Source organism: Python bivittatus, unplaced genomic scaffold, assembly GCF_059951505.1.
Source record: "Python bivittatus isolate LINGU-HERP-01145 unplaced genomic scaffold, Pbiv_v1 ctg000570_np1212, whole genome shotgun sequence".
NCBI lineage: Eukaryota > Metazoa > Chordata > Lepidosauria > Squamata > Pythonidae > Python > Python bivittatus.
Window position 1 is genome coordinate 7,763,701 of NW_028277097.1, and position 15,486 is coordinate 7,779,186.

Consider the following 15,486-nt stretch of genomic DNA (forward strand, 5'->3'; position numbering starts at 1 on the left):
ACCATATCAACTGCTGATGATGGAAAACCCATATGCAGTAAAATTTAGTCAGTACATGGAATGCTTTGAAGTTAAATGCAGAGCATAAAGGAAACTACCTCTGTGAAAAACTTACACGTTCTCCCTTTTGTGAAACTGGGAGGTTGATTCTGCACACTTCAGGACCATCATGGATGTGGGTCCCCAACATCTGAAATGCATCCAGTTGCCTATTTCTGATGTTTCTTGTCAGGAACAGAACTGAGCACAAGCTGTAGATTGTATGTAACAATTGTAACAATTTGGTAAGGAGTTCAACAATATTTCTCTAACCCATAAAATAAGAGGGAAGCCCATCCCAAAAAGTAGTGCAGAATTCTGGTTCTTTTCCCAGCCATAGACTCTACCTATAGAAACTATTCTTCTCTACATATTCAACTCCATTAGAGTTACGCCATGAATACAGAGGTCAGATTACCCCCTGCCTGTTTAAAGAGAAAGGTCTTCCTTATCTCCAGCTTAATTCCTGGCAGGAGTATCTGCAGGGCATGGTCAAAAACGTCCATATGGTGGCTGGGATGGCGTGATCAAAGCTCTACCTATTTTTTTAGGTGAGTCACATACACAATGCATATAAAAACAGACAGAGCTTTGATCACACCATGGTGTCTGCCATCATGACTTTTTTGACCATACCCTGTGGACACCTCTGACCCCATAGACATATCCATGCATTTTTCTTGGCAACAATACAAAAGTGGCTTCTCATTGCTTTCTTCTGGGTTGTGGCTGTTGTTTTTTATTTCTCAGTCTAGCAGATGGGGCTCAACCATCTGAGTACTAATCAGTTTCAATCTTGATGAGCTTTTTTCAAGATCAACCAAAAACTGGCTAGGGTAATCTAAATCCTGATGGATCATAGGAAAAGGAATACCCCAAGACCTTGTGTTCAGAAGCAAGATTATCTCTTCTCTATCCCTCTCACACCGCTTACTTGTATTTTGTGTGTCTGTGTGTTTGGAAGTGTATGTTGGGGGGAGGGGGGGAAATGGTGCAGAACAGCAAATATATAAATAGTCCTTTTGTGGCAATCTTGGAAATGCCATAATAAATCCAGACATGGATTCACACACTGATCTAAAGTTTGGTGGTGGTGGTAATAATAATAATTATTATTATTAAAATTTTTATGCCACCTGACTCTCGGCAACTCTGGGTGGTTTAAAAATTGTTAAACCCATTTAAAAACAAGGAAGCAACAATGAAAACAAAAAATAAAAAAAGAATAAAGATAGCAGAAATGACAAAACTGGATGGGGACAAAGAAAAAGAAGAAAAGGGGGCTTCAATCACCCTCCCCAAAGTCCTGGATGAAGAGCCAGGTCTTCAGGGCCCTTTGAAACACCAGTGGAGGCTGTTCAAATCTCAGGGGGAATCTCATTTCCAAGGGCAGACACTGCTACAGAGAAAGCATGCTTCCGGGGTCCCAGTAGACGTCATTGTTTAATTGAGGGAAGTCAGAGCACACCAACCCTGCCAGATTGGATCAGCCAGGCAGATATTATGGGAGACCAGTGGTCCCTCAAGTAACCAAGCCCTATGCCATGTTTTTGTCTTAGCATAACGTATAAACCCAACCACTAAGGTTTAGTAATTCTATATTGTTTTAACTAGATTAAGGGCAAAAGCTCCATCCATAAAAAATTAGAAAATAATGCTGAAGGAATCATGTACTGTAGATTGGCCCAATGTCTATAAAGGACTTTGAACACCATCTCACCAGAGTTACACAAGTTCAGAATGAGCTGAGATTGGCCAATGATGGTACAAATAGTAGAAAGGACTTTTTCAGATAAGTTCAAAATGAAAGGAAAGAGGACGATCAACAAAGATGGTGTAAGTATGCAAAGTGTCTTTTGCTTCAGTCTTCTCCAACATGAAGTAAATGCTCCACCACGGAATTGTGAACCCTGAGACTGATAGAAACCCAATCAGGGAATGCCTGTTTCTCTGAATGAGTTTAAATCTCTAGCGTCAGAAAAATGACACAGTTCTTAAATCAGGTTACCTCCTTAGTAGATTGTGCAGAACTTTTATGTACTACTTTAAGGAATGGATAAAGTGCCAGAAGACTGGAGGAAAGCATATATTTGAAGCTCCACCTTCAAAGAGTGGGGGAAGGATGATCAAAAGATCTACAGATTCTTCAGCAGAGCAGAAAGAGATTGATCTTGAGCGCCTAGAAAACTGATTGCCAGAAGTTAGCATGGAATTGTAAAAAATAGGTCTTGCCAGAATAATCTCTTAAATCAGGTTACCTCCTTAGTAGATTGTGCAAATGCTGTAGATGTAATATATCTCAATTTCAGCAAAGCATTTGACAAAGTACCCCATCCCATAACATTCTGATTAGCAAGCTAGTTAAGTATGTGCTGGATGGCATGACAATGAAATCAATATACAGCTAACTCAAAAATCATATTTAAAAAGTGATCATCAGTAGTTCCTCATCAGACTGGTATTGAATGGGGTGCCACAAGGTTTAGTCCTGGACCTTGTATTCTTCAACAGTTTTATTAATTACCAGGAGGAGGAGGAGGAGGAGGAGATGAAAGGAATACTTCTCAGTGTTTATCAAATTGACAGAAGACACAATATTGGGCAGAAAAGCTACAACCCTAGAAGATAGAAATAAAATTCAAAATATGAATGATTCAAAGACATAGTCTGAAAATAACAGAAATGAACATTTAATAGAGACAAATGGAAAGTTCTTGACTTGGAAAACAGAAATTAAACCCACAGGTATAGAATGAGGGATATCTAGCTTGGTAATAATACTTGTGAATAGTAGTTGATTGCAAATTGTATATCAACCAGCTTTGCAGTACAGTCACAAAAAAGTAAATGTAATTTTAGGCTACATCAAGAGAAGAGGTAATTTCTAAATCACAGGAAGTAAAGATTTCTCTTTATTCTGCATTAGTCAGAACTCACCTTGGGCTTTGTATCCAATTGTGGGCACCACAATTTTAAAGATTCAGACGAACAGTAACAGGAGTATAAAAGGGCAACAAGGATGATCAGAGGAATAGAAACTAAGTCTATTAAGTTCTAGGGCCCTGTAGTCCCTTCAATTCGAAGGGAAAAAAGGTGCTTTGGAACATCCAGGGACACTCTCATAGTGCCCAGCTAGCAGCAACTCTTTCAAGGAGCTGCAATTTTTTCTCAGGATCACACAGCTGCCCTCTGCAGTTGCATCACAATGCCAGAAAGTAGGTGTTTGTTTTATGAGCTGCCAACACCCACCTGCACTCTGAAGTACCCTTTTCCTTTCACACCCAAAACATTGCACAGCCCATTCATTTTAATGAGTGGCTTACTTAAAGAGCACCTAGGACTCTGAAAAATGTTAGGCTACTCTAATGAATAGCAGATAGGTGCCAAGTTCATGCAAAGTCTTCCTGCCTGCCTGCCTGCCTGCCTGCCTGCCCCCCCCCTTCCTTCCTTCCTTCCTTCCTTCCTTCCTTTTCTTCCTATCAGTTTTGAAGTGTACACAGCCCTACTAAACAGCCCCTTTCAACTCTATGATTCTGCACTATGATTCTGCAGATTCTTCAACTCTATGATTCTGCAGTAAAGCTAAACCTGTGTTTCTCAACCTTGGCAACTTTAAGATGTGTGGACTTCAACTCCCAGAATTCCGCAGCCAGCATGGCTGGCTGGGGAATTCTGGGAGTTGAAGTCCACACATCTTAAAGTTGCCAAGGTTGAGAAACACTGAGCTAAACTGATCTATCTGGCCATTAAAAAAAATGGTTTGACTCTTTTCCCCTAGGAGCCATCAATAAGTTTCTAGTATGCACATTCATTCCCAAACTCTGTATTAGGACACTTTAATGTTCCACATAAAATGTGTATTTTACTCATTTTTAAACGTTGCATGCTATCTTTCAGAGCTGTACAAGATTCTCATGGCAATTTACATATTAATTGCATATTAAACTAATCAAACAGCATATACTGTACGGATAAAAAGCAACACTCCTGTTCACAGCTAGTATTTTTATAATATATTCAGAAAAAAAATGCATCTGAAAGTCTGGGTCCCGTTCCAGTTAATCAGGAAAATAGGTGATAGCATGTAGGTCTGGAGTATCCATTTAAAAATACACAACAAGAAAGCTAGCGCTAAGTAGATTTCCTTCTTTAAAAATATTTTATTAAAGTTTATATATATAAAACTAATGCAAAACTAAAAAACCTACAAAGAAAAAGAAAGGTAAAAGTTGACTTCCTCCTCCCTCCAAACAAGTATATGTATTAACAGTAACTTAACACTTTATTTATTATTACTAAAAAAAAAAAAAACCTCTTTATCCCCTTTCTCATCCCTAAATAATAATCAAATTATAAAAAATATTCAACAATCAATCTAATCAGCAAAAGGATTAAGAGTGCCAGTAATAATAAACTATAAATTTTAAGCTTAAACAAATAGGTCAGTTTTGTATTTTAGCTTCTAAGTTTTTTCTGAGAAGTGAAACCTAAAAGATCCCTCCCCTTAAGCATACAAAAGACCAATAATAATCACATATGTGTTTAAACTAAACCAGATAAATTACTTTTACAGGTATAGATCATCATCTGACAGTCCTGGTCAGAAAGAGAAAATTCAATATTAACAATCCAAGATCAAAACATGGACAATTTAGCCTTGATCTCATAAATCTAAATGCTAAGTAGATTTCCTATGAGATAAAATTTCAGAGAGGGGACACCACTGAGAAGTCCCTGCTTCTTACAATCGCCAGCTTAATAAACCTTACTGATGAGCAGAATCTCAGAGACTTATCTTGAGAACCTGGCAGGAACACAGACATAGATGAATGTAATTAGCCTCAGAAGCCCAAGGCAGCCATTGCAGATGATACAAAATCAGTACTCCATGTTCTCGTTTCTCTGTACATACAAGCAACCGGGCACAGGCATTCTGCCCCAGTGGAAAATTTCAAACCACTTTCAAACTTAACTCCACATAGCATCTTTCGGAGTGATCCAATCTGGATATAACTACTGTAGGTCTACCAGAACCAAGCTGCAAAAATCAGAATGACCACAAGATGGCAGCAGAAAACTCTTAACCTTTTGCTGCCATGTAGTGGTCCTTTAGAAGATGGCCAGTTGTGGTAAGATCTGCCTCTCAAGATAGAAGCATTGCCATGGCTGATAAAAGACCCAGTTTGTCATTTATTCATTTGCTTTCCTGACTAGAAGCAGCTGGTGGTCATTTAATTCAAATACACTTGTCCATCACAATTATCTTAGTATTTATTGGCAGCTACTGAGCTAAACAGGGATCACTGAGATAGATCCTGGAGGTCAGGCCAACAAAATTAGCCATCTGTCCAATAAAAGCTTTAAGCTCAGCCCATTCTTAAGCATTATATTCCCAACTGTGCAGTCTGCAGCGACAGGAAATTATCAAAGATATAATCCAGGTGTTACTCTTAAAACTATATTCTGACCAAATGAAAGAGTCTGACATTTGCAAGTGAATCATGACTATAAGCAGAATTTATTACACTAGGAATAAGTACTGATACACTGGGTCAACTAAATTATGATGAGCTCATTTAATAAACACTTCCAATGAACAGAGCATCTAAACCTATCGCTCTATAAACCTTTTCCTCTGGGATAATTCCACAGCCTTTACTGGAACCACAATTTCCTGAGTTCAAATTTGATGTACAGGTTCACACAACACAGTGGGCTAAACTGTGACTGGGTACTTTGTGGTTCATTGTGTTGTGTGAACCCAGCTAGTGCAATTACTTTATTGTCCAGTATTATGCAAACCTAGGAAATTGGATTTACTCTATAAACCACTGTTCTGTTGACCCTGGGTTTGCATGTTGAGCAGGCACAGCCCACAAGTTAGTTTTCAATCTCTTCTTTAGATGCATAAAAGGCAAGAAGAGAAGAAAGAGTGTGTGAGGCCAACGTTCACCCTGATTCCTTTTCTCAGTAGGAATATCTCAGCTGAGTTCCTAGGAGAAACGTTTGCGACAACAAAACTGAATTGCACCAGTACTGCCTCTCTGCCAACAGAAAATTCCATTTGCAGACATGAATTTTGTTTACATTTATGCATAATGCATAAACTGGGTTTGGGTAATAATTGTGCAACCAGGAGTTGCACATTTTAAAAAGGCACATGTCTGTGTATTACTCTGACATTCCAGCCACCACCCTGTCTACCACCATCCCCTTGTGTAGCCCCAAAGAGGGAACAGTGTGCCCCATATCCAAAAAAGACCATTCACCCAAATTAGATATTGATTCTTTCTTCTTCACTGTCATGACACATTAATGGGGACCATTGGTTGTGTTTGCACAATTATTGGGTTTGCAGATTTAACCATGGCTTGTCAAACAAGCCACAGTAGCCTTGTTCACACCTTATCTTTGCAAACCACAATGGCCAAATGAAATGAATCAGAAACTTTAAATGTACTCTCTGTTGGCAGAAATATTTATGTTTGAGAACAGATGCAAAAAGAGGCTTTGGTGACCTCTCAACTGGAATTTAAATCTAAACTCATAATTAATTTTAAGGAACTCCTTAGGCAACCTCCGTACAGTTAAGGTGAGCTTGCAAAGGTGTCCCAGTAGTTTGTCCTTTGCATTATGACTTAACACAGTGAGTGTTCCCACATGCCATTTTGGACTCTGCATTTTCTTTCTATACAGATTTATTCTGGAAAAGCAGAGGGGGGAGGGGAACTATATGGAATACAAAGATCGTTTTAATCAGTTCCTCAAACATTTCAACATCAAGGCCCCAACATTGCCCTTGATGCTTATGCGAAAACCTCAGTGACGTAAGGAGGACACTGCTTCAGATCAAATATAGCAGAAGACTCTGAGGGGCTTTTATGCACTTTTAAGTGCCCTCTTTCAGAACCCGTCCTCTTCACAAAACCACCATTTCATGAAAGACCCATCATTACTTTTCAATAGAATTGCTGCCTGACTCCTTCTGTCTGCTACCATTCATGAGCATGAAAATCTTCATTGTTTAAAATCCCAGCTGCTCCCAGTCCTGCAGTCATCAAAACATGTGCCACTGGTCACTTAGACCAAAGCGTATGCATGCCTTCCAATCTGAAGGTTCATAATGATCACACTGGCTTCTGTACAAGTGATTGATTATCTGCCATCAAGTTGTTTTTGACTCCTAGCGGCCACATAGATATTCTCCATGTGAAATCTAAAAATCCTAAGAGATGGGAGTCCAGACACTGAATTCCATAGCCGGGGAGAAGAGGCCTCTAACCTCCATGCCAGAAAGATGGGTCTCCTACAGTCTGAAAAAATACTTGTGCTGAACTTTCCTGTGTTCATGTGCTTTAGATTCCATGTTCCTACTGTAATTCTATCTTTGCAGTTTTGGGTTTTCTTCTCCTGTAGGGCAACATCAGCAACTAGACCTCCCGAAGGCCTTAATCTAGCCACGTGATAAATACCATTAGTACTCCAAAAGATCCTCAGCTTTTCCTCGGTAGCATATTGAATGCCATTTGACCTGAGGGAACCATCATCTGGCACTATATTGCCCATCATTTTATATTTTCTATCTATGTGGGTTTCTCAATAAAAATACAGGAATGGTTTACCATTGCCTTTTCCCATGCAGTATGAATTGATGCCTTTGCCATTGTCACTTAACCCATCATCTGCCTCTGGCATCTTCCTATATCGCTACTCCTGCTTGCTTTAGCAGCTGGAATGACCTTCACACCTTGGGTGACTCTGCTGGGAATATATACTCTTGGCATACACTCCCAACGTTCTTCACTCATCCCTCCCAGGAGTACCACCACCACCCTGCCACAATGAGGCAGCATAGCAGGACTTGGGGGGGGGGATATACAAGGGGGGGAATATACTGAGGCTTAAAAGACTGCTTAGGGCCTGCCTATCTAAAGACATCCTCTCTTGTTACAATTGTACAGCTATTAAGATGTACAGGAGAAGCCTTTGAGAAGATACCCTGACTGTAGGAGACCCATCTTTCTGGCATGGAGGTTAAAGGCCTCTTCTCCCCGGCTATGGAATTCAGTGTCTGGACTCCCATCTCTTAGGATTTTTTAAAAAAATTGTAAAGCTGCAGTCCTTTCATTGTGCTTTTAATTGTTAATTTATTTTAATATTAACTTTAGTGTTCATAATTTATGTTGTTAACATTTTATACTGATTTGGATTTTTCAATGTGGAAAGATATCTTGAGTACTAGCTTGGGATACACATCACATTTTAAAAAATTGTTATAAAGTCTTTTCCAATTCAATGCATTGGGATAGCAGCACCCAGGATTCCCATAATCAGTCTTCACATTTCTAAAAGACGATAACAGAATTTAATCTGAGTTCACCATACCTCCGCCCACAGGAAGACTTATGTGAAATAACATGGGAACCTGTGCTTCTGAATAAGCTGAATTCATGCTTGCTTGCTTCCCTAACTGCTAACTATAGCTAGACTCATCCCAGATTAAGGTCCAAGCTTCTAGGTCAAGCCAAAGCAGCAGCCCTTAAAATAAGCAAATAGTAAACACATTAAACCTATGCAAAGGATTACATTCATCAGTCAAAATGGAGCCCCCATCCAGCTATAAGTCTTTATTTATGATTTATTTATTCCTTCAAGTCAGTCTTGATTCTTGGCAACTATACAGACAAGTCTATGCAGTTTTCTTGGCAACATTTTCGAAAGAGGTTTGCCATTATCTTCTTCTAGGGCTGAGAAGTAACAGGCCCAAAGTCACCCAGCTGTTTTTGTGCTTAGGGCAGGACTAGAACTCATAATCTCCTGGGTTCTACTCCCATGTCTTTAACCACTACAGCAAACCCCGCACACATACTGATTTTCCTGTGGGAAACAGGATGCATCAGGGCTCTTGTTGTGATCAGATAATAGAAGTGCTTTATTCTTATATAGCAACATTCCACCCAATTGCTTCCATATAGGGAGAATCCATGCACTGAGTGACCACATGAGGGGAGCTATGAAGCCATATTATCTGTGTGTTTGGTGTGCATTAGGAATGCAAATGACTTTTAAAATAAATTATTTTAGAATGGTTGTGCATAATAGTTGATCATGGAAGGCAGAGAGCTCCTTCTGACACACTCTGAATGTTGTATGTAGTACCAATGCTGGGGGCAACCCTAACCATTGACTGACAGGTGGCCTCCAGCATCCCCCTTATACGTACCTTCTTTCAGCACAAGGTTCAGCTAAAACTCCCTTCTGTTTTCTCAATACGAGCCTAAGCCTGCAGTCCTATTGTAGAGTTCTTAAAGACTTCCTCACTTTGGGGGATTTCAGGAGGTTCTCAATGAATGAATGAATGAATGAATGAATGGAGGGAATCCTCCATCTAACTGCCATCTAACAGCTATACATCCTGATATTCAAAAGCCTCCCTTGCCAGTCACTTGTTTGATAGAAACATAAAGACTCCAGAACTTTATAATAGCAGAGAAAATTGCTCTTCGCCATTTATAGCATGGTCATAACCACACTGAGATCCCATCTCCTCCTCACTCATATCATATGATCCTTCCTTTTAGGAACTACAAAGGAGAATATCATTGTTTGCAATTATTTTAGGAAGACACAGGTATTCTCTTGGGTATCATAAATCATTGCTTCCCCACTTTCCTCTCATACTGATTTCCATGTCAAACAATAAATCCACTTTACTCTCAGAAAAGAAAAAAAAAGAGACAAAGCCTGCCATACTGAACAACATTAGAACACAAAGTCAAGTGTATATTCAGTCATGGAGAACAAACCATCAGTTAGCACCTTCAAGTACTGTCCAAAAGCCTGAATGCCACTGCAGGGTTTAAGCATAAAAGAAAAATATTGGTCAGTAATTTGGTGTTTGCAAACATGACTTAGTTTGCATTCCACTAGGAAATAATATAACTAAATTATGAAAAAAAAAGATGTCGATGATTAGCAGCTTCTAGAAGAGGGTTTCTCAACCTTATCAATTTTAAGATGTATGGACTTCAAGATCCAGAATTCATGGCTGGCTGGGAATTCTGGGAGTTGAAGTCCACACATCGTAAAGTTGCTGAGGTTGAGAAACCCTATTCTAGAAAGTATAACACAATTTCTAGAAGAAGAATCTATAGTGATCTAGGAAATCAGATGATAGTTTAATACCTGTTCTGGGTAAATTGGTGGAAGATATTATTAAAGATTTTTAAAATCTAGAATCTTGAAGGACCAAAGTCACCTAAGAAGGGCCAGCACGGCTCTTGCAAAGATGCATCCAGTCTTACTAGCAGCTTTCTTGAGGGAACAATCTGCTGTCTGGCCTGACAGCCCTGTCCCTTCCTGAGTTTCCTTCCTTCTTTCTTTGGAAAAGTCCTTCATCAGCTTTCACATATCCCTCCCTTAAGAACTGCTTTTAAAGTACTTTTCATATACCAGATTGCCATAAAGAAAAGGAAAAATAGTGAATGAAAAGCAAGAAGCAATTATTCTCACATGATTTTGGGGGGTGGGTGAGGGGGGGTGGGAGTGAGTGCCGTTGAGTCAGTCTTGACTACTGCTGATTGCCTGGACAAGCCCCTGCAGTTTTCTTGGCAAGGTTTTTCTGAAGTGGTTTGCCATTGCCTGCTTCCTAGGGCTGAGAGAAAGGGACTGGCCCAAGGTCACCCAGCTGGCTTCGTGCCTAAGGCGGGACTAGAACTCACAGTCTCCTGGTTTCTAGCCTGGTGCCTTAACCACCACACCAAACTGGTTCACATGATAAGCAAGCACAATTATATATTACAAAGCAGTTCCTAAGTATTAATAAGCTATTGTAGTTAGAAGAACCTGATGCTAGGGGAGTCCACAGAGTATGGTCAAAAAAGTAAAGATGCTCCACCCTGGCAGACACTAATCCCAAAACAGAAATGCAGAACTTGTAGCCTTCCAGATGCTCTTGGATACACCTCCCATCACCCTTGACTGCGGATCATGGTGGCTGATCTGCAATACCTGGTGAATGACCAGTTCCCAACCCCTACCTTGAGGGGAATGAGGGGAAATGCAGATTTGAGGTGGCTTATCTGGTCCTCCAGCATCAACCTGCCTGGCCACCAGTTCAGTGCAGGGGAAATGGGGCTCTGTTTGGGGGCAGTGGAGCAGCACACAAATAGGTCCATTTCTCACACATGCTAGATACACATTGGGGGATGTTGTGCATTTTTTTAAATGTATAAAGGTTGTCTGGAACCACTTCTAGAAGTCCTCCATTAAATTGGGCTGAATGAATAAGGTATATTAGCATAGCTTTCCAAGATTTGGGGAAGGTGTCTTTCCCAGCCTGATCTGAAGATGCTGGTTTCTAAATATAGGCCTTCTGCACACAACATCTTTGGTCTATCATTCAGCTTATATTCTCACCTAAAAAACTGAATTCACTGACCCATAATATCCCTTCCAAATGAGCGGTTCCATATTTCTAACACTCCACAGTACTTTACTTTTATATTTATACTTGCCTTATCATCTCATTTTTTTAAAAAAATTAAAACCTACAGGAAGACACCCACGTTGGCCAATTCCTCTAGCAAAGTCAAGAGGTCTTACCCAAGTACCGTGCTCCCATTTAGTGCAGTAACAGGGTCAAGCCTCTGCATGCAGCCCTGTTGTCCCATGAGCTATCATGTTTGAAGTGGAAGTGAAAGGAAGAGAATATGGGACATCACTTCCAACAGTTTGTTACACTGAGCCCTTGCAGTGTGCAAAGGAATGACAGAAAGAGCTGTGCAATGAACCCAGCTTTAATGAGAAAACAGGAAGAAAAGTTTTTCAACTAGGGTATTAGGAACTAATAGCATATTTAGAAGCTAGAAGATATAATATGCTTCTAAGACTATGTAGCAAGTTATTTACTTCCTCTTAAATTAAAAAAAAAAATCTCTGCATAACTGCTCACATTGCACTTGCTTGAATGCAACGCTCAGCTTCTGTCAAGAAAGTGTTCCACTGGAATTAATGGGGTTACAGAGGTGAATGATTCTGGTCCACTGTTTTAGATTTAAGGCTGTGTCTCTTCCCTGGAAACAATCTTTGTCCGTTCTAGGCTTTTACGAAAGGGTATTCTGCAGTAATTCAAAAAGTTTGACTTTTTTTTCAGCATGAGGATACAGTGATGGGGGAATTAACACTTGTTGAATTTCTGCCTTAAAAGCCCAGAGAGGGAAACACATGTCTTTTAACTTTTTTTTCCCTAAAAAAAGTAAAATGACTTTGGAGGCAGCCTGATTTTTCCCCTTTTCTCTCAAAGAACTGGGGATCGATTTTCCCTAGTGCTTAGATCAATCATAAATGCCATAAAACACATCTGTCCATGGATGCCTTTTGGGTTGTTAAAAAAGCCATTTTAGTTAAAACCATAAATATAGTTTTCAGGCAAATGTCAGAAGCTTCCCTAAAACTCCCCCTCCAAGCAATTTGTCTGGACTCTTTAATTGGCTTTGTACATAATGAACCGTGGCTGGTCTCCACCACAGAGGCGGGGCGGGGAAGGGAGGGGGAGAAAGCAAAACGAGACTCATCGGATTGTTCCTCGCGCAACAGGAAGCTAGGAGCCATTCTGTCAATATGGATTAAATAAATCTTGTTTTTAAAACGCTTCTCCCCTTTTAATCACTCTCTCCCCCCCCCGCTTTTTTTTCCTAGCGCCCAGTAATTGAGATCACATGGAATCAGCCTGAACTCTCCGCAGCTCCAGCGGATTTCAGAAACCGCTGAGGTTTACCTGGCAGGAGCTCTAGCGGAGCCACTGAGCTGGAGGTGAGTCGGTGGGCTGGGAGAACGGACTGAAGAGCGAGCCTCGGCTAAACGCGAGGGCGCCCTTCCGCGTGCCTGTGCGCGCGCGCTGCTCTGAGGGACGCTTTTCTTCCGCCCGTCCTTTTTCCGACCCCTCAAGGCTCCTTTGCCTTTCCGCCGGCCAGCTGCTCGCCGTGCCCCTGCTCTCCCGCCGGGCACTTTTGGGGAGACGACATTGCCGGCTGAGGACACGCAGCCCGGGTGGGTTCGGCCACCCCGTCCTCCGGCTCTTACCTTGTCGCCGCGGGATATTTCTCCGGCTGGCAGTTAGACGTCCGACGCAACACACCAGTACAAGTAGCGCCAGGCAGGGGCGGCTGCGACCACAGCGGTAGTGTAAATCCATTTTCTTCCTTTCTCGGGCTGGGGTCGGATGGCCTCTCAACCCGCCAGATATTATTTTACTCAAAGTTTGGGCAAGTTGACTTGGAGCGTGTTAAAGGTTGGGTTTGCAGTCCGAGGCAATGCCACTAAATTAAAAAAAAAAAAAATGTAGGGATGATGTGGGAGGAGCTTCGTAAGTGGGGAAAGGGAGAGCGAGAGCGAGAAGAGAGCCCGCCGCGCGAGTCCTGAGCCTGCAGAAGCCAGACGGCGCTGAGAGGGGCTGGCGCGGGCTAAGCAGAAGGGCTCTCGCACGCGCAACAGGGCGGAGACCTGCCTCGGGATGCGATTTAGGCGAACCTCCCGTCATGAAGTGGCGCACGGCGATTAGGAGAAAGACGGGCGCGCCTTCGTCTGACCGAGAAGGAAAGACTCGGTAGGACGCCCCGTCTCTCTGCGGTGCGATCGACGGACGCCCCCCTGAGGAGGGCTGGGGCTGCGCGTCGGCGCAAGACGGTGAGGCTCCGCGCGCCGGAGCGCAAAGCCGAGGGCTCAGCGCGCGAGCTCCCAGGTGGACGGCGCTCCCTTTGAGGAACCCGCTCTCTTCTCGCTCGCCGGGCTCGCGGGCTTTTCTGGTCCCTTCGCCCCGCTCTCGGCCGTTCGTCCAGTTTTCCCATAAATCGGGCAGATCGCCCGACTTGGCCGTGCAGTCGCCTCTTTAAAACCCGAGGCGTCCCTCTGGATTTTTCATTTGAAACTTTCTTAGTACCGACTGCAGTTTAAAGATGCCTTCCACGCTCACCTTTTCTAACCCTCTGCCAACTCTTCTTCTAGGGGATCTGGTGAGCTTTACCTTATGACGGAGTAACCCTCTACCTGGAATCAGTGGCAGTTAGATTGATCAGTGCCCTAAACTGATTGTTATCAAATTCTGTCTCATTTTCCCTGGGGAAAGTAGTCATTTTTTTCACATTACACATACTTTCTTTAAAAAAAAAAGAGCCTTCTGCTAATTGTGCGTGAGTGCTTGTATCATTTATATAGAAAGAAGAAAAACACTAGCCCAAATAGGATTTTGCATTCAGAAATTCGAAACACCGATTTTTTTGCTCCTGAGTGAAAAAATAACCCTTAATTCTAGCTCACTGTTTTGTGACCAATGAATCAGACTGCATAATACAGATACTTTATGGAGGAGACCTATTTTCCAATTAAATAGTTTTATTTAAAGTAAGGAGCACGGAACAACCTCGTCTGAAAATAGCTATCATTCTCTGTATGGGAAAAAGTGTAAAATTTCTGCCAAGGATTTCCAAACCCATGAAACAGAACCATTATTAGAAACATGAGTTTCATAATGGACAGAAAACCATTATTAGAAACATGAGTTTGCAACCTAGTCTACATGCATTCATACCTCTACAGAAGATCTGATATAAAATATTTCCAGCAAAAGGCAAAATGCACCATCAGTCTCCCATCTCCCCTGAGCTTCATTTGAGGCCTGGCCTATACAAGCAGCAGAAAGGTCTACAAGGGGAGAGATTTCTGCACGTCCCCCAGATGCAAACACATTTTTGCATGCCCGAAAAGGATCTGCAGGTAGGTACCTGTCATGTCAGAAAGCAAGCAAGACAAAATTCTTTCTCCCTAATAGAAAGGGTTTCTATTGTTCTTCTCCAAGAGAGGATTTTTAAAAGTTGCAGCTCATAAAGTGGCGTGTTCCCATCCCTCGTTTTGTGGAATGTATAGCTGAGGCCTGAGTGTATATCCTAGAATCAGTGTGTTGTTTTCATTCCCAGCCAACCATGGAACATTTACAGCCTGATGCTAAAACGTTCTTACATGAAAACAACTCCTAAGCAGCTAAGCAGGACTTGCATTCTAGTACTGTAAGGAAATATACTTAGGATATTAGTCATGAAATAACAATAAATGAAAAGTGTTGAGTTATCCCAGCCTGTAATATATGTCTCCTTTTATTTATCATTTTTCTTTGCTCCTTCGCATAATGAAACTTCTCACATAAACCTTTATGTTACAAAAGCACCATTCTAGTATTTTTATAGGTTCCAATTTTGGAGTTTTTTAAAGCTGCCTGCCTTATTCACCAGTGAATTCATATACTCTCTTGCTGGCCACTAAATAGCTCTCTATAGTCCTAATATTGGATGGACCATCCTTAGTCCAAGGGGACTGGGCAACCAGATCCGCCTTGGGCTTCATGAACAGACCACAAAAGAAAAACAGATTAAGAAACAAAAACCAGCTGGCAAA

At 41.6% G+C, this 15,486-nt stretch overlaps 1 protein-coding gene across 4 annotated transcripts in view; it reads right to left on the reverse strand.

Moving 5' to 3' along the window:
* The window catches only part of EGFLAM (EGF like, fibronectin type III and laminin G domains), a 115,428-nt gene extending 101,887 nt beyond the window's left edge, over window positions 1-13,541 (reverse strand). For 2 of the 4 annotated variants that reach the window (XM_025167757.2, XM_088152845.1), the window contains exon 1: window positions 13,123-13,540. In XM_025167757.2, coding sequence (XP_025023525.1) covers window positions 13,123-13,234 — 112 coding nt within the window. In that variant the 5' untranslated portion in view covers window positions 13,235-13,540. Of the gene's footprint in view, window positions 1-13,122 lie in introns of all 4 variants that reach the window. The other 2 variants (XM_088152844.1, XM_088152847.1) reach the window with 2 other exon arrangements.
* Window positions 13,542-15,486: the final 1,945 nt, after the last annotated feature.